The sequence below is a fragment of the Zalophus californianus genome, chromosome 12 (assembly GCF_009762305.2).
Source record: "Zalophus californianus isolate mZalCal1 chromosome 12, mZalCal1.pri.v2, whole genome shotgun sequence".
Lineage (NCBI taxonomy): Eukaryota > Metazoa > Chordata > Mammalia > Carnivora > Otariidae > Zalophus > Zalophus californianus.
In genome coordinates this window covers 73986581-74012409 of record NC_045606.1, presented here as the reverse complement: position 1 = coordinate 74012409, position 25829 = coordinate 73986581, and the positions used below count along the sequence as shown (strand labels likewise).

The window sequence follows — 25829 nt, the reverse complement described above, 5'->3', positions numbered from 1 at the left end:
GTGTTAGCATTTTTCTTTTGTTTTCCTTTGTTTTTAAATGGGATTATTTGCTGTATACTGCATTGCAATTGTTTTTCCAACTGATCTGTGTTTCGCAGACACTCTACTGCCAGTATGATCACTATAGTTCTCTCTTTATAATGGCTGCATAATACTCCACTGTATGGATGTGTTATCATTGTTTAACCTAATATTTTACTGAAAAACAGTTGGATTGTTTTCAGTTTTTTTAATACTACAAAAAATGCTACAGTGAACATCTTTAGAAACATGGGTAGGTTTTCTATGGAACATATTCCTAAAGTAGAGTTGCTGACTCAAAGATATATTTATATTTAGAATTGTGATAAGTGGTGCCAAATTGTCGTCTGAAAAATTTGGTTACTTTATACTACTTCCAACAGTATTTGAGAGGACCTACACCATGATATCATGGATATTTTTGATGTTCTTAATTGTCCCATCTGATGTGTAAAAATGATACTTCATTTTAGTTTGCATGCTTTTCAGTAATACCTCGTTGATTGGTCTTCCACATATTTGTGAGTTGTTTATATTTCTTTGTCTACTAATTGCCTATGACCTTTGCCGTTTTTTCGATTTGGTGGTCCACATGTTTCTTACTGATTTATAAGATCTTTTTGTATAGTGGATCTTTTAGCTTTTTATTGTTATATGTGTTTAAAACAAATGTTTTCATTTGTGCTGTTTTTTGTTTTAAATTTTATGTTGTGATTTCTGTCTTTTGAGAAAATTTGTCAGAAAGCTAATTTCCAAAAAAAAGTCCTAGGCTCAGAGAGTTGAAACAAGCTACTACTTTTAAATTTCTAAGGAATAGATTACACTAATACAATTTAAATAGTTCCAGGGTATAAAAAAAAAGAGAGAAGCCTTTCAGTTCTTTTTTATAAAGTAAACATAACTGATTTCTGAAATCCAGTTTTAAAAAAAATTATCTACTCCAACAAACTTTATAAATCAATCTATCATAAATATAAATAGAAAAATCCCAGATCTTAAATGAAATATCAGGAAAAGAAATGTTATCAGCAGATTAAATAAATAACATGCAGTGATCATACGGGATTCATGTCAACTACAAAAAATGGTTCAATATTAGGGAAATATATTTTATAAATAGGTCAAGGGATTTTTTTAAAGGGAGGTTACCATCATAATAGATGGCCAGAATGGTGTTTTTATAAAAGTTCAAATCACATTCCAATTTTCATAACCTTAGTACAATTTGATTAGATGAATATTTCCTTAATTTCATAAACATGTAACTGAAACCAAAACAAGTCATATGCTTTACAGAGAAACACGAGAGGCATTTGCACTGGTGCCAAGAAGATGACAAGGATGCTTATCATAAGCTCTCTTTTTGTCTTAACGTTGTTTTAGGAATTGTAGAGTAATTCATTTATGCGGAAGAAGAAAACAAGAGATACAAATAATAAAAATAGCTAATGATGATAGATAATTTATTTCATGCTTAGTACTATTCTGGTTATAGAACATTATTACGTCATTACCACAGATATGATAATACCACAAATAGGTGCCACAAATGCCCCATAACGTTGTAGAAACTGAGGCAGTAAGAGTGTAAGAAACTTCCTAAGGTTACGCAGACAATAAATGCTGAACACTAGATTTGAACTTAGGCAGAATGACTATACTTACAAGTATACAACTTCTACTTTAAACCAAGAGTTCGCAAACCTTTAAGGTTTGACTGGAGCAGGGCCATGCTCGTTCACTTACGTATTTCTGTGGCTATATTCATGCTACAGCCATGGACTTGAGTGGCTGTGACACAGCTTTGTATACTCTAAAAACCTAAAATATTTACTCTCTTGCCCATTACAGAAAAATTTTGCCAAATCCTGTTTTAAACCACTAACCTATGTTACCTTTGATCAAACTATTAGGCCTTTTTTATTAAGAAAGAGGAGATAAAATTCTAATATTTTAGATTATATGACTATATGCATGGTAAACCCCAAGATAATCAACCCAGAAACTATTAGAAGTAGTAATCATAAAATGTAGTTGGTTTTTTTTTTTAAGATTTTATTTATTTTTTGACAGATGGTGAGAGAGGGAACACAGACAGGGGGAGTGGGAGAGGGAGAAGCAGGCCTCCCGCTGAGCAGGGAGCCCGATGCAGGGCTCGATCCCAGGAACCCTGGGATCATGACCTGAGCCAAAGGCAGACGCTTAACGACTGAGCCACCCAGGCGCCCCAATGTAGTTTTTTTTTTTTTTCAAATACTAATAGGCAAAATAAAGTTGGTTCCCAACTTATAAATAATAACCAGCTTGGGAATCCAATAAGATAATAGATCCCAGTGTCAAGAGCAAACAACATAAATATCTAAAAGTGCGTGTACAAGAAATGTGAAAGATCCAAATGAAGAAAAGTTTAAAACTACACTGAGTGAAACAAAAGGAGATTGAATTAAATAGATGTGTCATGTTCTTGGCTGGGATGATTCAGCATTAAAAAAAAAACATTTTGTTTTTTTATGTAAATTAGTCTGTAAAATTAAACATCTCATTCAGAGTGCCAAGGGGATTGTTTTAACTTTTTTTTTTAAGATTTTATTTATTTATTTGGCAGAGAGAGATACAGCAAGAGAGGGAACACAAGCAGGGGGAGTGGGAGAGGGAGAAGCAGGCCTCCCGCCAAGCAGGGAGCCCGATGTGGGACTCGATCCCAGGACCCTGGGACCATGACCTGAGCCAAAGGCAGATGCTTAATGACTGAGCCACCCAGGCGCCCCAGGATTGTTTTAACTTTATGAAATGATTTTACAAAATCTGAGAGAAAAACATGACCAAAGAAAAGACCAAGAATTTTCTGAAGAATAGGTTTATGACTTGAAGATGTTAAAGTGAACAAATTCTAAAGTCTTTCCCGTTCCACAACAAATTTTGGATATCCATAAAGTTTTAGTAAAGTTCTTTTTGAAACAGGAAAGGGAATAATCTCTGGAATGGAAAAGAAGTAACTTCCTAAAGAAGGAAACAGATGGGAACCCTCTCTGGCAATCCCTAAGAACTACAGTACTGATCAGCTAGACCAAGGTTGCTGGCTTGAATCTTCCATGCTTGAGAAGCCTTTTCAGGCCAGAAGATGGTGCACAATCACAAATCATCAAAATCTGGAGAATGTAAGCATCATAAAACGGACAACAAATGAATAACTTAGCCTAGAGAAAGTGGGAAAAAAATTTAAAAAGGACTTTATTCTTCTGAACAATAAAAGAAGAAACTGCCTCCACTAAATAACAGACATTATCAAACAAATACAGTGAATTATGGAAAAAAAAACTTGTTGAATATTAAAACTAAGTATATGTGAATAACAGCAGATGGGATTCAGCTGAATTGCTGATTAGAACTGGAAGATAAATGTAAGGAAATCTCCTAGAATACGACTAGGGTTCTAAGGAAAGGGTTACAAAGGAAAAGATATGAGACAGAGAACCTCACCAAAGTTCTAACATCTATCTAATAAGAGTTCCAGAAGGAGAAAATGAAAGAGACTATATTTGAAGTAATAGTAGCCAGAATGGAATGTTCTCAAACTGAAAACACAAAGCCTTAGGATTGAAAGATCTTTGAAAACAAGATTTATACACATACACAAATAGATAAAGATATACAACATATTTCTAATTAAAATATATGGACACATCACAACTTCAGAATATCAAGAATAAAGGCAAAAATCATAAAAGATACCTGTAGAAAAGGCAGTTTATCATGACAGTTCCTATCAAGAAATGACCATCTGATATTAAGCTTAACAACTGTATATGGAAGAAGATAAATGATCTGAGGAATAAACTTTGAACCTTAATTCTTTATTTGGCTATCCTGTCGTTCAAGAGTGAAAGCAAAATAGACATTTTCATGAATATAAAAACTTAGTTATTTCAGTACAGGCACAGTTGACATTTTGAGTAAGGTTGTACTGTGTATTGCAGAATATTTAGCATCCTTGGCCCTCGCCCATTAAATGCCAGTAGCTCCCTCCAGTCATTTTAGTAAGCTAAAATGCTTCCACATATATCATAGAAAAGTGTTCCTGGCCAAGAACCACTGTTCTTCTGACTGTTAAAAATAACATCTAAAGAGTTAGCTGCAAAAAGAAAAATAAAGCCAGAAGAAATGGGATGCAAGAAATAATGTTGGACAAAGAAATTAATAAACATTGGTAAATCTAAATAACTACTAGCTCTTTAAAAGAAAAGAGCATTTATAATAAAATGACAAGTTACACTAAATTTCCATGCCAACAGTTTTGGAATTTGGGTGGCTGAGGGGAGAATGAAGCAAAATAAAAGTAAACTTCTCTCTGCAGATGAGACCACAGTTATTAACTTTAGTCTTTGTTAAATGGTAAGATTAAGAGTGTTGGGAAGGTGAGAAGGAATTAAAAGTAGGTACTAAAATAAGGATATTATAAGCTTTCAGATCAAGGGGTTAGGAGTGGGAGTAAGGGGTAGACAGAATAAATAGAATTTGTGTAAGACTGTTGAATCACAGACCTGTACCTCTGAAACAAATAATACATTATATGTTAAAAAAAAATAAATAAGAAGAAGAAGATAGTAGGAAGGGAAAAATGAAGGGGTGGGAATCGGAGGGGGAGACAAACCATGAGAGACTGACTCTGAGACACAAACTGAGGGTTCTGGAGGGGAGTGAGGTGGGGTGGGGGGATGGGTTAGCCTGGTGATGGGTATTAAAGAGGGCACGTATTGAATGGAGCACTGGGTGTTATATGCAAACAATCATGGAATACCACATCAAAAACTAGTGATGTATAATGTATGGTGATTAACATAACATAAAATTAAAAATATATATATATATAAATTTTTTAAAAAAGAATAAATAGAATTTGGTCAGTCTTAATAAGACTGCAAAGGAGACATGGAAGCATGTATTTACCATGGAAACATGGTAAATAAAAAGCACAATGTCAGATAATAAGTCTAACCATATTAACAGAAAAGTAATATAATTGGTAAAACTCAGTGACCAAAATATAGTAACTCTCATATTGGCTGAAACCAAAATCCAATGAGAATGACAAAATAATATATAATGGTTGAAAATAAAATGATCAAAAACTATATCCTTCATTTAGCAAGTATTTATACCTGGTAGATCCCAAGACAAAAAAGACCTCTGGGGTAAAAAGCAAAACTTTAACAAAATAGTTTCAATACATAATGGCTTTAAAATATATAAAATGAAACTGCTAGAATTTTTTAAAAGGATAGAAAATCTGTAATCATATTTGAAGATTTTAATAAAAAACGTCAGAAAAAAATAATGTAGGCAAAAAAGTAAAGATATAGGAAATAAACACTTAACAAATATATCTAATTGATATTTATCTAGAATTCTAACTGTAACATAATTCACACATATGGATTCTTTTCAAATACATTTGGATTGCTTTCAAAATGTGATATTTTAGGCCACAAAGGAAGCCTTAATAAATTCCTTTTCAGAAGTGATCTCTTATAGAACACTTTCACTAACCACAGTGTAATGAATTTAGAATTTTACAACCAGAAGCCTCTCCAGTACATAAAATTGGGTACTTAAAATTATACATTGTAATAATTTGTAGATTAAAGAAGAAACCAAAAGAGAAGTGGTAAAACTTAGACCTGAGCAATTGAAGCCTTGATATCAAAACTTGTGTGATTGAGACAAAGCAATCCTCACAGGGAATTTAAGAGTCTTAAATTCATTTATTGGCAAGTCAAAGCATTGCATGAACAGCATGATATTGTGTTAAAAAATGCCATTTTTTTCTACATAGGTTTATACAATGTAAAATTTATTTATTTATTTTTGGAAAGATAGCCAACTCATATCAGTGATTTACCTTAGTGCGGTGGGGAGGGGCAGAAGGTGACGGAAAGAGAATCTTAAGCAGGCTCCATGCCTAGCACGGAGCCCAACATAGGGCTCCATCTCATGACCCTGAAATCATGAGCTGAACCAGTCAAGAGTTGGACACTTAACCAACTGAGCCACCCAGGCACCCCTGAATTAAGTAATTTTTAGAAGTTAATACATCTTGTTAAAGAGTAATGGTATAGATTTAGCCTTATATTAAAAATAAATCACAATAATTAAAGCAGTGTGGAATTAGTGGAAAACTGTCTATTGCTGATCCCTAGAAGTAAAACAGAAAAGAAAATGTAAGGGAATTCAAGAGCATCTGAAATTATTATATATGATTAATACAGCATTTCAAACTAGAGGAAGAAAATAGATCATTTTAGTGCTGGGGATTTGCATAGCTGTTTGAAGGAATAAAAAATGCTGGTTTTAAACCTCACACCAAAATTATTTCATATGCCTCAAGATATTTAAATACTAAAAACTATAGAGCCACACAAATAATAAAAATTACTAGATGAAAATGTGGATGAATATATGTTGGATTGGCAAAGGCCCTTATATACATGACACAAGGATATCTGGGAAATTGCTACCAAGACATCATTCTCTTCCTCTTGTTTCTCAACTCTAAGCTGCTTGCCTTTCTTTGAGCCTCAGACTCCTAAGACCTTAAGGCAGCTGGATACTGATGAGGTCTCAGGCTCTTGTTCCTATCCCTGCAAAATGGTGGGAAGTCATCAGGGGTAAGTCTAGGTGGAGAGCAGCTATAATTCCATAAAAGCTTGATATTAAAAGATATATGGACCTGGGGTGAAGCTGATCCTGCATGAATGTCTTAGGTTTCCAGAATCCTAAAGACTTGGAGCTAAACAAGTGAGCTGAATTGGCTCTGTCGGTGAGGTTGGGAGAATTTGGGAAGATAAGAAAGCAGGGAGAATGCTCCAGGTACTTCTGGAGGGAGCGAATAGCCTGCTTTTAAACTATGGACCTACCGCGCAAGAAATTTATTTGATTTTCAAAATCTGTAAGGATTTCTGCTATTAAGAATATTCCCAGTTGGGTGCCTGGGTGGCTCAGTTGGTTGAGCGACTGCCTTCGGCTCAGGTCATGATCCTGGAGTCCCGGGATCGGGTCCCGCATTGGGGTCCCGCATTGGGCTCCCTGCTCAGCGGGGAGCCTGCTTCTCCCTCTGACTCTCCCCCCCCCATGTGCTCTCTCTCTCTCTCTCATTCTCTCTCTCAAATAAATAAGTGAAATCTTTAAAAAAAAATATTCCCAATTGGTAAGGAAGAAATAAAATTTTCACTATTCGCATCTGATATGATACTGTATATAGAAAACCCTAAAGACTCTACCAAAAAACTATTAGAACTGATGAACGAATTCAATAAAGTCACAAGATACAAAATCAATACAGAAATCTTTTGTATTCCTATATATGCTAATAAGCAGCAGAAAGTGAAATTAAGATAACAGTCCCATTTGCAGCTGCACCAAAAGCAATAAAAAATTTAGGAATAAACTTAACCAAAGAGGTGACTCTAAAAAGTATAAAGCACTGATGAAAAAAATTCAAGACAATGCAAAGGTATGGAAAAACATTCCATGCTCATGGATCAAATATTGTTAAAATGTCTATACTACCCAAAGTAATCTACACATTTAATGCAATCCCTATCAAAATACCAACAGCATTTTTCACAGAACTAAAACAGACAATCCTAAAATTTGTATGGAACCACAAAAGACCCTGAATAGCCAAACCAGTCTTAAAAACAAAACTGGAAGTATCACAATTCCAGACTTCAAGTTATATTACAAAGTAATAGTAATTAAAACAACATGGAACTGGCATAAAAATAGACACAAAGATCAATGGAATAGAATACAAAACTCAGAAATAAACCCCCAATTATATGGTCAATTAAACTTTGACAAAGGGGGAAAAGGACAGTCTCTTCAACAGATGGTGTTGGGAAAACTGGATAGCTACATGCAAAAGAATGAAACTGGACCACTTTCTTTCACCATACACAAAAATAAAATGGATTAAAGACCTAAATGTGAGGCCTGAAACCATAAAAATCCTAGAAGAGAGCCCAGGCAATAATTTCTCTGACATTGGCTATAGCAAAATTTATCTAGATTTGTCTCCTAAGGCAAGGGAAATAAAAGCAAAAATAAACTATTGAGATTACATCAAAATAAAAAGTTTCTGCACAGTGAAGGAAATAACAAAACTAAAAGGTACTTAGCGAATGGGATAAAATATGTGCAAATGACACATCCTGTAAAGGATTAGTATCCAAAATATATAAAGAACTTATATAACTCAACACCCCAAAAACAAATTAATAAAAAAATTGACAAGATATGAACAGACATTTCTCCAAAGAAGACATCCAGATGGCCAATAGACATGAAAAGATGCTCAACATTACTCATCATCAGGGAAATGCAAATCAAAACTACAGTAACATGTCACTTCACACCTGTCAGAATGGCTAAAATAAGAAACAAATGTTGGCAAGGATATGGAGAAAAAGGAACGTTCCCTTGCACTACTGGTGGGAATGCAAACTGGTGCAGCCACTGTGGAAGACAGTATGGAGTTTCCTCAAAAAATTAAAAATAGGGGGCGCCTGGGTGGCTCAGTCATTAGGCGTCTGCCTTCGGCTCGGGTCATGATCCCAGGGTCCTGGGATCAAGCCCGACATCGAGCTCCCTGCTCCGTGGAAGCCTGCTTCTCCCTCTCCCAGTCCCCCTGCTTGTGTTCCCTCTCTCACTGTGTCTCTCTCTGTCAAATAAATAAAATCTTTTAAAAAATAAAAATAGAACTACCCTATGATCCAGTAATCACACTACTGGGTATTTACCCCCAAAGATACAAAAACACTAATTCAAGGGGATACATGCACCCCATGTTTATTAAAGCATTATTTACAATAGTGCAATTATGGAAGCAGCCTGAGTGTCCATCAATAGATGAATGGATAAGGAAGAGGTGGTATATATATATATATATATATATATATATACAATGGAATATTATTCAGCCATAAAAAGGATGAAATCTTGCCATTTGTAACAACATGGATAGAGCTAGTGAGTATAATGCTAAGCAAAGTAAGTCAGAGAAAGAAAAACACCATATGATTTCACTCGCATGGAATTTAGGAAACAAATGAGCAAAGGAAAAAAAATGAGAAAGAGACAAACCAAGAGACAGACTCTAATTATAGAAAACAAACTGATGGTTACCAGAGGGATGGTGGAGGTAGATGGGTTAAGTAGGTGATGGGGATTAAAGAATATGCTTATCATGATGAAAAAATTAAATAAAAAGAATATTCCAACAACTAGATCTGAGTTTTGAAGAGGCAATAGAAAAAACTTCCCAGCAGCTAGAGAAAGGATTATTAATTAAAATTTTTGCTTGCCTAGTATAATAAAATTGCTGACAGAGAATGGTGCATACCTGAATTAAAAATTAAGAGCACATAAGGAGATCTAAATGCAGCATGAAAAAAGATCTCTTGGAACTTAAAAAACAATGTGGTATTTGAATTCAAAATTCAGGGAAGAAAAAGGAACAAATGCAAGATTGGTAATAAACACATTCTAGGAAAAAAAATGGTTGCTGAGCTGAAAACTCTGAAGACTGCATATTGAAAGAAAGACTGCATATTGGAAAAGTCCCTGAGTTTTAGTTTGGATTGATAAAGTTCCTAAGAGGAACTTAAGAGTATTCAAAAGATCTTATCCTATTAGAGTAGAAGCATAGGGGAATTACGGCGTGGTGGTGGAGGAAACCATAGTCTGATTAGGAGAAATAGGTCTTAATGTTGCTTACAAATACAGGGTCATATGTTTTTTAGTAAGAGCAGAGAAAGATGATAATGCTTAATGACATTAAAAAAAAAAAAAAAGAAAAGCAGGGACTCCGGGGTGGCTCAGTGGGTTAAGCGGATGCCTTTGGTTGGGGTCAGGTCCTGGGACCAAGCCCCGCATCAGGCTCCCTGCTCAGCAGAAAGCCTGCTTCTCCCCCTCCCTCTGTCTGCCACTCCCCATGCTTGTGCTCTTTCTCTTTCTCTGTCAAATAAATAAACAAAATCTTTAAGAAAAAAAAAAAGGAAAAGCAGAATCATCAGATTTTCAAGGAGGAAAAGTGTAGTGAATAGCAATTGTTTGAACCAACAAAATAAAAAAGAAATATTGTCAACGAAATTGTCAGTCATTACGCTAAATGAGAATGGACTGAATTTATCAACTGAGATGTTGGCTTAAAAAACAGATGGCTAAATGCTATTTATAAAAAAAATGTTGAAGAGAAAGGAATATGAAAAACCCTTCACAAGTGAAGGCAAACTCACAGAAATCAAGATTGTCAACATCAGATATTATTAATAGTAAATACAGTAAATAAAGAACTCTGACAATAAAAGGCAAAATCAATGAAAATACAACAAGCATAAACCTGTACACACTAGACTACATGGCCACTAAATCCATAAATCAAAATCTATTAAATTCAAGAAGATGTAGATCAAAATAGAATTATAGCAGGACATTTCAACGGATAGCTCTCAATAGGCAGATCTAATATGTCTATAATGAATAAGGACATAATGCGTTAAAAAATACAATCAATACACATGTAATGGTGGAGTAGATAAGGAGAAAATCCTGCCTGTATTAAATGTAAGCATGACACAAAACAAACACACGATTATACTAGTTACTGTGTGGAATGGGGGTGGATAGAGATAGATTAAGGTCATTATCCTCAAAGAGCTTATAGTCTAGTTGAAAAAAATAGATGAGATGAACAGATACATTTTGGCCTGATAGCTGAACACAAAATGCTAAGAAAACATAGAGGAGAGAGGGATTGCTATCTAAGATGAGGTAGGGCATCAAAAAACTGGGGAATGTTGGCTTTTAAGATGAAGTCTTAGGAGTAGATTAGGAGTAAGCCTGTTGACCAAAGATGTGAAAAGACATTTCATCCAGAGTGCTCTGAATATAGGACATCCAGAGGAGAGAGAAACTGAAATTCATGCCCTGCAGATATGACCAAAGTCTGTTATTAGGATGGAGTAGGATTGCAGGTGCTAAAATGGCAGACAGAGCGCTTAGCATCAAAGATACAATTACCATATCATAGGTGTAACCTTGGAAATTTTAAACAGTGAATTGACAAGATTCACAAATGTGGAGGAAAGACTAGAAACGAGGCAGTAATTCATGTAAGAAATGATAAACACATGAAACGAGAGAGAGAGCAAAGTAGACAGATAAAAATGGTGGAAAGGAGGTAAAATTCACAGGAATGCTGACTTAGGTATGAAAGCACAATGAGGAGTCATGAATAAATTCCAGGTTTCTGGGTTGGGCAGTGCATGAATTGTGATGCTGTTCACAGAGGTAAGTAATAAGAGAATTGTGTGTTAGAGATAAGATGGTGACTTCAGACTGGGATATGTGTTGGATATGTGTTTGGTTAGGATACCCATGTGGCAATGGCAGATTCAGTCTGGAGCTCAGGAGCAAAGCCTGGCCTAGAGAGACAGATTCAGCAGCCATTGGTGTGTTGACAATAAAGTTAAGAGAGTAGGTGAGATCATTTAGGCATGGTGTTTAATGTAGTGAAAAGGGAAAAGCACTGAGAATAGAAGCCTTTGAAATACATACTTTTAAGTGCTAGAAAAATAAAAGGTGTCCAAATAACTGTTGACTTTTGCCAAAGCTATTTTGTTAGAAGGGACAGACAGAACAAAATTGCAACGATTTAAAGAGAGAATTGGAAGTAAAGAATTCTCTACGGTAAATCTTAGGACATAGATGGAAATTAATACTGAAAGTAAAGTTACCAGTAGCACAAACTGTTACCATGTCACCTGAGTAGACCAGCTATTACAAAGTCTTATAACTTCCTTGAAGAGTTCTTAAGATTGTTCATAAGAGTTTGTAAGATTGAATAATTCATTTAGATTTCGTTAATCAGTAACAGGCAGGAAACTACAGATGTTACAAATTTCTGTAGGTGTAAAACCACAAGAAGAATTGTTCTCTCTCCTCTCAAAATTGTCATGCAACATTACTGATGTTATCAATAACTTTAATAACTGTTTAGAAGCTAAGTTATAAACCTTCTAAGTAATGTAGACCCTATTATAAGAGTTTGCTGTTCCATTCAGTAAATACAACTTTTCTTAGAAGAAACCAATGCAACACTTTTGTAACACATCTTTCAGTAGTAATCTGAAGCTTCTAAGCAAACTGTGCTGGTCCGGTACTTATCTAGGGGGAAGTAAGCATCTCCAAGAAGCAATTTATGTCCATGTGAATTGACCAAAAATTATAATCTCTGCTGGTTTCCAAGATTCTAAGAGAAATTGATATTTCAAACAACAATTTCAATTTTCTGTGCAATTTCAGAACAAATTTCAGTACAAAATCATAAATTTCACTTATAATTTTCAGTAATAAAGTTCAAGCAAATGGGACACTCACACTTTCATGTCACCTTTGGATACTCTGCCAGAGGTCACTTCCTTCAGATTATATTTTAGCCAACTTACTTTGTTTAGGTTTCCAATTTTGCCATCTTGTAGAGTGAGTTTATGAAATTTAACCCATATCTCATAATCAAATACATAAAAATTTAGAGAAAAAGAACTTTAAATTTCTCTGTATCAGGATAGATTATTAAAAGTAATTTTCAGGAGATTTGGGGGGAATAAGCACACAATCTTACTTCAATAACATACCAACAGTGATCTTTCAGCAAAAATTACTTATTTCCCAACCCATGTTTTCTCATCTCTAAAGTGAGAATAATTTCTACTTTGTAAGGTTGGTCTTGAGCAGTGAATAAGGTAACTGCCTAGCCCTGCATGATTTTGTTTCTCCAAGTTAATAGTCAATGCTGAGATTACCAAATTTTGATGATTCTGTGTTCTAAATTGGTGTTTACATGTAAGTTGTTTTTTATATGGGTTGAACTGTATGAACTAGACTTTTGTAAATCAGAAAGAAATGATTCTGCCCCGTTGATTTTAATTCCATGCAGTGATGGCATATTATGAGTTCAGCAAGTTGAAATAATAATTGTAACTAATGTTGTGTGTATTCCATTAGATCTTGTATCCTGCAGCCTTGCTAATTCATTTATTCTAGTACTTTTCTTTGTAGATTCCATCGGGTTTTCTACATAGACTGTGCTATCTGTGGATAAAGACAATTTTATTTGCTTTTCTACCTAGATGCCTGTTTTTCCTTGTTTTATTGCACTGACTAGAATTTGAAATACAGTGTTGAATAGAAGTGATGAGAGCAGACATCTTTGTCTTGTTTCTGATCTTAGGAGGAAAGTATTCACTCTTTCACCATTAAGTATGATGTTAGCTATAAAGTTTTCCAGTTGAGGCAGTTCTCTTCTACTCCTACATAAGATGTTGGATTTTGTAAAATACTTGTTCTGCATTTATTGAGATAATCTTTTCTTTTTTTGGTCAAATGTCAAATTAATCTTGCATTCCCAGGATAATTGTACTTGGTTATAATATATTTATCCTTTTTATCTATTTTTGGATTCTATTTGCCAAAATTTGTTGAGAATTTTTTTCATCTATGCCCAGTTAAGATTATTGGTCTATAGTTTTCTTTCCTTGTAATGTCTTTCTAGTTTTTGTACTAGAGTAATTCTTGCTAATAGAATGAATTGAGAAGGATTCTTTCTATTTCAACTTACTGAAGGAGTTTGAGTAGAATTGGTATTATTCTTTTCATTAACTGGTGGAATTCACTAGTGAAGCCATCTGGGCCTGCTGTTTTCTTTGTGGGAGGTTTTTATTTACTAATTTAATTTTTTATAAATATAGTACTATTCAGGTTCTTTATTTATGAGTGTGCTTCTGTAGTTTGAATCTTTTGAGAAATTTGTCCATTTAATCTAAGTTGTCTAATTTATTGGCAGAAATTTGTTCATAATATTTCCTTATACCTTTAAACTGTGGAGAATCTGTATTGATGTCACCTCTCTTATTCATGATACTGGTAATTTGTGTCTTTTTATCTTGATCAATTTGGTTATATGCTTGTCAACTTTATTGATTTTGTTCTCTTAATGAGGATCAGAATAAGGTGAAGGAGTATGCACTATAAAGGTCTAGGAAAAGGTGGAGGGAACTACCTTTGCATAGTCCCTAGAAGGGGAAGAACATGGCATTTTCATAGAGAATAAACTGAGTGGTCAAGAGCAGAAGCATGGAGAGCAATTATGAGGCTATTGCCATAATATAGGTAAGAAGAAAGATGATGATGGCTTAGACTGCTTACAGTGGCTAACAAGATGGTGCAAAGTGGTTAGATTCAGAACATACTATGAAGGTAGAGCCAGTAGGACCAGATGATGACTTGTGTATGACTCCATATACAAAAGGCATAAATGGAGTCATGGAGAAGAGTCATAAATTATGCTTAGTCATAGGCCTGAGTTTATGTGGTTAATGGTAGCTTTGTGAAATAGGGAAGATTAGAAGGACCAGATTTGGGCTGTTACAGGGAAGGTGAGATGAAGAAAAGGCATCAAGAGGTCTAATTTAAACCTAGTGGAGAATTTGAATGACTAGTTCACTCATAATTTTTTTCTATTGTATGTATTTTCCATGTTTTCTTAAGTTATCCAGGCAATTCACTCTTTACTTTGTAAAGATTGTCTAAAGAAGCCACTATGTTGGAGATATTCAGGATAGAAGAGGCAATGCTTGACAGCTACCTTAGCATATAATTTCCAATAAAACATTGAAATTTTAATATGCTAGGAAATAGAAGAAAGAGAGAAGTGTGTGAATCTTTTTGTGCTAAAGACATTAGTGTGAAGTGATCAGATTCAGGATATACCTTATGTTAACAAACCTTATAGAGAAATTTATAGGTCATGTATGTAATGTGAGTAACCAAGGTGAACTTCCTTAATCAGATTAAAACAGAATTCTGAAGTTATTTAATTTGCTGTTCTTTTGTGAAATTCTTTGTATATAAATTAGATATTTGAGGCAACTCAGGAAGATTGAGCCCAGGATCCCAGACCTCCTTTAAAACAGTCCATGATACTAAGTTCAGCCCACGTAGAACTAATAGAATCTTTCTGCTATCCTTTGTAATAGAACCAGAAGCTGACTAACTTCCAGAAGCAGAGGGATTGAATCTCTATTTCGAGAAATGATACACTAGAGGGGAACCACTGTGCTTTCTCAGAAAATAGTCTCCGAGAGTCTGGCTAAACTATTAAACTATCTCTTTCTTGATTAGAGTAGGACTCCAAGTCAGGGTAAAATTCTTTCAGGCTTAAACTAAAATAGAATCATAATGGACGACATTAAGAAATAAGAGAACATTTTAAACTTTTATTTTTATTAAATGTAATAAAATATAATAAGCATTTAAGTATGAGCCATTAATGCTGAGGGGATAGGGACCTTATTTGTGTCATTCATCACTATATTCCCAGAATAAGCATTGTAGGTACTCTGATAGTTTTCTATATGAATATGTAAATTCATGAAAGTTCATATTAGAAAGTATGGCCTATTTAGTGATTTTTTTAAACACATCTCTTCACTAGAGGGTGCTGTGTAAGCATTCAATACTTTAAAAGTACCTTCTACACATTTATTTGCTGGGAAATTGGATTTTTAAATCATCTGATTTATTAAAAGCTTTCATTTCCTTTGCTTTCAAAACAATACTTTGGTATTAGATACGGTAAAATTCATGAAACTGAGTAGCTGTTAATGGCAGCATTAACACAGATGTTTCTTTTCTTCCTCCGCTTCAGGCGACTTATGACTCCAATCATGTATGCTGCCCGAGATGGTCACCCTCAGGTTGTTGCTCTCCTTGTTGCTCATGGAGCGGAAGTTAATATCCAGGATGAGAATGGTTATACTGTGAGAACTGATTGCACAATGTTCCTTTTTATATCTTGTCATTATCAGTAGTCTACAAAAAAGTTTTTGAGAAGTAAAAATTACAGAGGGACTGGGTTATAATTGCTGTTTAGAAAAACAGCTGAAATGGAAATGCTGTTTAGAAAACAGCTGAAATGGAAAAAAAGGAATGAACTTTTTTCTTTTTTCCTCACCCTTGACACAAGAAGCTATAACACACAACAAAGCCTGGGTTCTAGAATACACACAGAATTTGTTTTTATAGAAAACAGTTCAGTGATTAGCAGATAAATTATTTCATTCTATAACATCACTTGACTATGTAAAACATTATTTGATTTTATAAAATCAGTGAGCAATGGCAGTCTGCTTTGCAATTACAACTTTGGAAATTTATTTACATTATACTGTAAAATGAAGAGATTGCCTCATTCTGTTAATTAACCATGTTCACTCTTTTATTGTGCCGTAGATACTTTTGAAAAGTTTTCCTTTCTGTCTCATATACACTCCCTCTCTTTAAACAATCTTCTTTTCCCCTCACTTACAGGCTTTAACATGGGCAGCACGTCAGGGTCATAAAAATGTAGTTTTGAAGTTGCTTGAACTTGGTGCTAATAAAATGCTACAAACCAAAGATGGAAAGACACCAAGTGAGATTGCAAAAAGAAATAAACATCTAGAGGTATCCTATATATTAATTTTTCTATGGCATGTTGTATTATTATTTCAGAACTTTTGTAATATTTTGTTAGAACTTAACAACTATCATAATAGTGTATCTGGCTATTATTAAATGTTTATGTAATTTTCCTCTGGCCAGGTAATGAAAACTTTATTTTACTAGAGTATTCACTTTTACTAAATAAGAGGCATTTATAATGTGGTAATTTAAAAGCTATATAAGGAAATAATAAAGTCTTATTCTGGCCCTAGAAATAAAATTGTAATAGACCATTTAACAATTCAAACTGGTCCAGACTTTTAAAAATTAACTAGTGTTTTGAGAAAGCTAGTAAAAAGCCAAAATTTGAACATTAAAATGTTGTTTTTTAATTTTAATTAATACATAGTAAACATTTTAAAAATTAAATCCTTTAAGCTACATTACTCCTATACATGTAACAAGGCATATAATAAAGTGATAACATACTTGGGTAGATGATCTACTGTCATTTACATATTAAAGTCAATAATAAATATTTGCCATACATTAAATCACTTTATTGATACAAACTTTTAGTCTGAGTATTAAAGCTTTTGACCAAAGGCCTGTAATTTCTAAGCAAGGATCAAATACAGTACAACTGTAAAACTAACATATAGTTCAAGAGCTTCTAAACCTGAGTTTCTGAATTTAAAAGCATGGTAACATTCAAAAAGTTCCATCACATAATCAGACCATGCCACTTTTACTGCATGGAAAATAACTTTCTCTATATTTTAAGCAATCTGATAAATATGCCTTTCATTTTCTAACTCAAATCTGCACTTCCAAAATTATTCTAGAATAGTTACTAATTACTAATGCCCTAGGAAACTTCAAAAAGAAATTTACCATTTTTCTTCTAAGCTTTGAAAATTTGGAAACTTTTAATTAGTCTACTGCAGTATTAAATTTAGGGTAGATGACAATGAATTTGACATGAGAAATTTATGAACATCAAAGATTATTTTGTGTAATAAATTGTTTTTTAAAGAGACTTGATTTTGTGTTCTGGCTGATTATGTGACATAATCCTGACTTATTAAAAAGTTAGATTCTAAGTGTAAGTGATAGTATATAATAATGTTGACTATATTTGAATGGCTTGTTAACTTTTTGCAGATCTTCAATTTTCTTTCTTTAACTTTAAATCCATTGGAGGGAAAGCTTCAACAGCTAACTAAAGAAGAGACTATTTGTAAACTATTGACAACGGATTCTGATAAAGAAAAAGATCACATATTTAGGTAAATAACATGTTTTTATTTGACAAAATACCTATAAATAAGCAAAAATATGCATGTTTTTAGAAGTTTTAGTAAATGTGATGACAATTTAAAATATATTTTACACTTTTACAAGCATTTTTCAATATCACTGAGAAATGTCTGGATTTTAAATGCTTTTCTTCTCCAGAATTTTTGAAAAATTTTATATATGTGTACTAACAGTAATGAGAATAATTTCTGACTTTAAATAACAGTGAAATTTATTTCTTAAAAAGTCAAAGATTATATTTTTGTTAGTGTTCAAACTAGACTGTATTTTTTTTTTTAAGATTTTAATTATTTATTTGACAGCGAGAGAGGGAGCACAAGCAGGGGGAGTGGGAGAGGGAAAAGCAGGCTTCCCACTGAGCAGGGAGCCCAATGTGGGACTCGATCCCAGGACCCTGGGATCATGACCTGAGCCGAAGACAGATGCTTAATGACTGAGCCACCCAGGTGCCCTACAAACTAGACTGCATCTTGCTTTCTAATTCTTTTTAGCAGATTTCTGATTTTATAAGCTAAAATTAAAAATACATTGTTTGCTGAACACAGTTCAGTACATGGCCACAAAATTATTCTCTGCTTACCCACATTTAAAATTATTAAATCTTTACTTCCTACAGTTAAAGAGATTTTCATGTATAGAGACTTCACAAGGAACATACATATAGGCAACTAATTCTTAGGAAAGATGAGCTACATTTTATTGTCATCATTTTCTCTGTTTACTTAGATCTTCACTCAAGAAACCTTCCTTATTTCTTTGATATACCATAGGTCTAGTGTGTAAATTTGCACCTGTGTTCTATCTATATAGAACATTCATTCTTATTCTTATTCTCTCTCTCTGTATTATAAATATATGTTGATTGTGCATTTATAGTCTGTTCTGAAATTGACATTGCTATAAATATGTATAGTTCATATACAGCATTTGGAGATCTGGAAATATTTTTACACGGTCTTGGACTTGAACATATGACAGATTTATTAAAGGTAAGATTTTGTGTGAGCCACAGTGAGTTACATATGTATGTTTATTTGTTAACTAAGTATTAATTCATAAGCATGCTGATATAAAAGTGCCAAGTACACTTTCCTCCATAATTTGTAGTAGATCCCATTTTAAACTTAAAAACATTTGAAAAATTTATTATTCTGGAAATTTCTATAAATTTGAATCTGGCTGGAATAAACAGCTTTTACTCACTGCCTAAAACTTCATAGAACTCCTCCTTGTACATTTAAGCCCTTAGTTTGTTTTTTACAGTTGCTGATCTTCCCATATAGAATATTAGAAGCATGATTTTCATTCAGACAAATCTGGTATCAGATTCTTGTTCTAATGATTAACTGAAATGTTACTTAAATCTGTTTTTTCATAAGGATGATAATACCTAGTTTAGGATTGTCATAGAGATTAAATTAGATCATATGCCTAGCATTGTTACAGATACCTCAGATATGTATTATGGCATTTGAATAGATGACAGTTATCAGCCATTTAGCTGATATGAAGCAGTAAAGCACTATTTAAGATAGGCTCTCTTTAGGAATATGCACATTCTGTTTAGGTAGTTCAGAATTGGGCTTCATTGTATAATCTTGAAACTTCTTATTTGAGAAATACTGAGTTACTGATTGTTTAATATGCAGTTAGAAATTTAAAATATTCATAAAACATAATTTCTGTCAAATTTTATAAAGCTATCTTTCCCTTTATGTGAGGAAATAAAAGTTGTAATGATTTTCTTTGAATCTGGGAAACTGGCTATGTTTGTACTTTTTTAGGTAATTATACATATTAAGACACTGTACTGTCTACCCAGTAGTAGAGTTCTATACCTGCATATCCTACCCCCTTTTAGAATTGAAAGTTGTTTAGGAGGGTAGTATATAACTGACTAATTTATGATATTTGCCTACTTCCCTTTCTAATGTCTTATTTATATTGAAAGGTTGCATTTTTTTTCTTTTCTACAGGAAAGGGATATAACCTTAAGACACCTTTTGACCATGAGGAAAGATGAATTTACAAAGGTTAGTATCAGTTTCAAAAACTTCAGATATTCTTTCATATTTTAAGAATTCTGGATGCTTTTATTTTCTATTTTAAAAATCCTAGGGGTATAGACTGTAAATGACCTTTTGCTAGGTTTTTTACTAGATACGATTATTTATAACCATATTTAAAATCTTCTGTTATAGTATTAAGTTGCTTTAAGAACATTTAAAGACTTAGAGTTTTTTTTTTCTTTAGATTAATCATGACATCGCAACTAAAACTGGTGCTTCATTTCTTAATCTGGAATAGTTTTGTAAAACAGGTTACTTAGAAATAAGAGGTGGCTTTTTGTGTACGTAGGTATGCGTATGTGTCATCCAAATACTGCGTTTTGCTAGGTTCTCAAAAAGATCAAGACCATTATTTTGCCATCTAGTATTATTAAGTAACAATTTGAAAATAAGCTTGGGAAATATTAGAGATACTTTAATAGAATACCTAAAAAGTAATAATCTTCCTCCATGAACACATTGGAAACTTGAAATCTTCAGTGTTACTACAAGTCAAAATAAACATACTACTTAGCTAAATCTAGGAGAGAAAATTTAGTTAACACTAAAGGTAAAGACAAAGGAAAGACATAATCCTTATTTAATCACTGATAATATTTTAAATACTTTGAAGGAAAAATTATTTTACTACGGTGGTTTTGGAAATTTTAATATCTAGTAATTTGCTTTTAGAATCCAATTTTGCAAAAAATTGGCTATAGTTACTATATATCTAAACATCTTAATGATGTAACCTTATCAATCACAATTAAAAGCAAACCATCTATTTTTCAGTGTTTCTTATTTTTCTCAATTGTTTTTTCAAGTTGTGAATTAATCAAGTAGAAAATTTCTTTAGTAATATTGAATATTAAATTACTCAAGTATGACTGTCCTATTGTACCTTAAAATTATTTCTACTTAGAATGGAATTACCAGTAGAGATCAGCAGAGAATTCTGGCTGCTCTTAAAGAACTAGAGGTAGAAGAGATAAAATTTGGAGAATTACCTGAAGTGGCAAAGTTGGAAATCAGGTAAAATTAACATTAATATTGTTTAGAATCAGCTGTTCTTAAAAAAGAACTAAAAAGTTTAATTTTGATAGTTTCTGAGTCTTTTTACTTGATATTGTCATTTTCCCGTTCATTTTACAATATATTATGTTCTGAAGTGGGAGGTACTTTACGACATCAATTTTTGTAAAGTCATTTTACCATAAAGCAAAACAGTGCATCTTCTTGTTAACTCACTTAGAAACACTTTTATTTTTTCATTGCATTTTGTTAAATGAACTATATGAGATCCCATGCTTTCTGTAGTATAGCTCTTATTCTCTTTAAATCATTTCAAGTGTCAAGTTGAAAATTAGTGGTAATTTTTTCACTTAGGGCAATAAGAAAGTATTTGCAGTGTAGCTCAGCTCTATTTTCAGCCTTACTCTTTAAGGAATTATGTTGTCAGTATATAAAGTTCGGTTTCAATATTATAAACTTTTCAAGCACTGATTATTAGTAATCTAAAACCTATTTTAAAAATAATTGTATTTGATTTTAGTAATATTTTGTGGGGCAGTAAATTGCTTAACTTTTTAAGTGAAATAAATATAGAATCACAGGAAATTGCAAAGAGATGTACAGGGAAGTCCCATGCATTCTTTACTCAGTCTCACCCAGTATTTTAAAACCAGAAAACTGACATAGGTGATACAATCCACATAGCTTATTTGTAGTTCACCAGTTAAACATGTGTTCATTTGTACGTATATGTATAGCTTTATTCAGTTTTATCATGTGTGTATCTTCATTTAACCACTACCACGAGTATACTTAACATACCATTACTATAAAGCTCTCTCATACTGCTCCCTTATAGCCACACCCATCCCCCAATCCCTAACAACCGATAATTGGTTATCCGTCTTGATAATATTACTCACACATGTTACCTAAATGGAATCCTACAGTATGTATCCTTTTTGATTGGCTTTTTTCACTCATCCTAATTCCCTTGAGTGTCATCCAAGTTCTGTCTTTCTTACAAATGCAGAACTATCAGCACTAATGTATCCTATCTAAAAGTAACATTACAACTATAATAAACATGAATTAAATAAATTATTAATTTCCACAACATTTTAGGATTTAGAGAAGTTTTTCATGGGATAATTTAAATGATCCAGATTTCTCTAAATAGCTTATTGCAAAATTAAATTATTTCTCTTTATCTTTTTCCTTATAACAAGATGATCTGTATTCAAAATAATGCCTCATCACTGTTTCAAAATAACATTATAACTTTTAAATATTTAAACACTTTAAATATTTAAAAGGATTTCAGGTGTGAGAACTTAAAATCAGCAAAACTTCTTGAATCTCTGTTACTTTTTAAAATTTATTTAACTTATTGTCTCTGTGAAGGAATGAATATTCTAAGTTCTACATGACTAAATTGGAAATTAAAATTTTTAATGTAACTTATTTATATGATGGCAGAGTTGTCTGTAAGAATTTACTTTGTGGAATTTAATAGATTTAAAGAATGTGCAGAATCCTGAATGGTTCACTTATTAAAACTGCTGAATTTTTTTTTAAAAATATAACTGGCAGACATATATTCCAGGAATTTGACCTTGTTATTAAATCACAGACTCTGTTTACATGCTGTTATGAAAAAGGTTTTACTTCCCATTTGTTCAAAGTCATTCTTTAAAGAAGAAATTAGTCATTAAGTCATAAGAAAACTAACAGCAGGAAAAGTTGAACTGATTGATTGTAATCTTCTGGTAAGGTGACTTCAACAATCTAGCTACTGATTTATTTTATGATACTTTCCTTCTATGTGTTAAGTTTTCTAAAATAGTCTGTTACAAGAACACATATGCATAGTGCATTTACTTTTTTCTACACTTAGCCTTACTAGTTTGCAGAATTAGAGAATTCAGTTTAAAAATAATAACAATTTCATTACTACCTTGAGATACTTTGAACTGAAACAGTAAGCTTTCATCCATATCTTGACATTTTCAGCAGTTTATGTCCAGACCTTTTATCTGAGCCTACCTGACATTTACTCGAGTATATCAAAGACATCTCAAAACTGTGTCCGTTAAGGAAACTATTTCTCCTCCAAAAAGAAAAAGATACAGAATTTTATGTAAAAATGTATTGTTCACATCTATTATTTATAAACCTTCTAAAATTGGAAACTCTAAATATTTAACATCAGGGGAATGGTTGAATTACATTGCATTAATATATTCTGTTCTGTCCTTCAAATTATTTTAAGACTTAATGTCATGAAAAAATACTCATAGTAAGTATAAAAGGCAAATATAAAATGGAATGAGAGGTATAATGCCAGTTGTATATATGCATATGAAAAATACTGGAAGAAAATGTGTGCTATAAGAAAATACTCTGGAAGAAAATAGCATCAGTCATTATCTTTAGGTGGTAAGAGTAGTGGTAATTTTGGTTTTAATTTTTCCAGATATTTTTATCTTTTATTTGAAGTACCTTTATTTAAGGTATAAATTTTTTCCCAATACTTCACATTTTTAAAACATGGTCTGTTGTTCTAGTTAGTTTACACCATGTCATGCTGCAGTAAGAAATAACTCCTATTACCCCAGAAAGTTCCTTTGTGCCTCTTTTTAATCCATCCCAATTAAAAATAAGATAAAATAAAAATAAAAGCACTACACTTTAAAAAAAAAGAAATAACTTCTAAACCTAAATGATTTATAATAACAAAATGTATTTCTTGAGCACCTGTATCATGGCTGCACTGAAGTGGATCTCCTTCTTGTTATTATTCTGAGAACAGGCTGGAGAAACAGCCCCACCCTGGACATGTGGCTCCTGTGGCAGGGTAAAGAAAGATACATCCTAACAGGAGGCATATTGTACAGCTCTGGGGTGGGGAGTAGGCAGCCATTCACATAGTATGTGATGAATGCGTACTCTAGAGTTGTGATTTTTACAACATGCCTGTCAATATTCAGTGGCCCTGAAAATTATGCATCACAAGAAAGGTACGTATTTTCCTTTTATTCATTAAGACTGTGTAAATTTATATTCAAGTACCATCTCTGTGAAGCATTACGAATTCTCTATTCCCATTATACTAAGTTCATTATCTCTGAGTTTTAGATGTCTCAACTATAAGCTAATGTTAACATCTACCCTATGGGAGTTGTTGGGAGGAATTAAAAGAATAATAAATGTAAAATAACTAGTGCAGTGCCTTCATGTAATAGATACTCAAATATTGGTACTTTTATATTCCTTCTTTATATGTCCCTTTGAATAATGAGATTATAATTGTATGTCTGCCTGTCATGCTGAAGCTTGAGATCCTCAAGATTGCAGACTTGTTTTCTTTGTATACCCAATGTCTATTTCATAGCTCATACATATTAGCCATTCTATAAATATTTTTAAAGAATCTAGTAAATATTATGACTAGACACTGAGTAACTAACCCAGTAGAATGAAGTAATTTGCTCATATTAGTGATTCCTATTTGTTTCCTCTCTTTAGTGGTGATGAGTTCCTCAACTTTCTTCTGAAATTAAACAAACAGTGTGGCCATTTAATAACAGCTGTACAGAATATCATTACTGAGTTGCCTGTAAATTCTCACAAGGTATTCTATAAAAGTTGTTAAGAAAAGTATGAGTGCTGAAGAACATTCCGGATAAGTTGATAATTCTCTAAACAGTGATCTGGTAAAATTGTATCTTTCATCTATAAAATCACATAAAATGTAAATAAGTCAATATGTTTAATTATTACTCCTTTATATACTAATTATTTGAAAAACTGTTCTAGCTTAGGAAAAGGAAAATGAGTCAGGCCAAAAATTATACTGATCTGTGTACTGAACTTAACATTTGTTCTTAAAGGGAATATAGTTGTTTAAAATATAAAGTGACAGGAGACCCAAGTGAAAGTTGAAACAAAACAATGTGTTGAGTGTTATTAAAAACCATATCAGTATAAGGTTCTTTAATGAAGGAAAAGTTAAAGTGTAAGTGACCTGTAAAAGCAAACTTTTTTGTAGAGTTTTTCATTTGATTTGGTTTTAGCTATTTGTTTATCGTGAAAAAATCTTAATGCATTTGTTTTCCTCTGATTTTTATATAACTCTAATATAGGAGTTGTATCATTCTTAAAACCTTCATGAATTTATTTGTTCACCATAAATTTTATTATTATTAAATGTTAGTCTCCATAAAGTCATACATACATATATTTAGTAAATGTATTCAGGAAACTGATGTGACTGATCACTAACTTCTTTTTGGTGTCAGAATTTATCCTGAACAAAAAATGCTTTTCAGTTACATAATTTAATGGGTGAGAACACTGTATAATTTTTGTAGATACAAAGTTGTAAAAAGTCGTTTCCCATTCTTTAAAATGTAACTTTTGAAAATATTCACAGATAGTACTAGAATGGGCTTCTCCCCGGAATTTTACTTCAGTTTGTGAAGAACTGGTTAGTAATGTTGAAGATTTGAGTGAAGAGGTCTGCAAACTAAAAGACTTAATTCAGAAGGTATTTATTTAATATTAAAAAGGGGGGAAATGATGTACAAATAACATGTCAGACAGTGAAGCAGTTCTGACAAGAGCAACTTAAGCTCCCACCAGACAAGTGGAAAAAGGAAGGAAGGAAGGAATAAATATAAGAAACAAACTTTGTGGGTCATTATAGGAATGCAGACTAAAAGAACAAGATCTATCATTTTCATCTTTTAAATTAGCAAGGTAGAATGATCATCCTACCCATTATTGGTTATTCACCAAGCTGTTTTCATGTGAGACTGGTATCACATCCCCTTTCAGAAACAGTTGGGCAAGATGTGCCAAAGACCATAAAAATATTTGTAT

The 25829-nt window shown here is 32.8% G+C and overlaps 1 protein-coding gene across 1 annotated transcript in view; it reads left to right on the top strand.

Moving 5' to 3' along the window:
* The window catches only part of ASZ1 (ankyrin repeat, SAM and basic leucine zipper domain containing 1), a 47884-nt gene that overhangs the window by 18600 nt on the left and 3455 nt on the right, over window positions 1-25829 (top strand). Inside the window, exons 5-12 of the mRNA XM_027574171.2 lie at window positions 15788-15899; window positions 16450-16584; window positions 17728-17852; window positions 18797-18872; window positions 19860-19916; window positions 20857-20966; window positions 24474-24579; window positions 25381-25494. Coding sequence (XP_027429972.1) covers window positions 15788-15899; window positions 16450-16584; window positions 17728-17852; window positions 18797-18872; window positions 19860-19916; window positions 20857-20966; window positions 24474-24579; window positions 25381-25494 — 835 coding nt within the window. The remainder of the gene's footprint in view (window positions 1-15787; window positions 15900-16449; window positions 16585-17727; window positions 17853-18796; window positions 18873-19859; window positions 19917-20856; window positions 20967-24473; window positions 24580-25380; window positions 25495-25829) is intronic.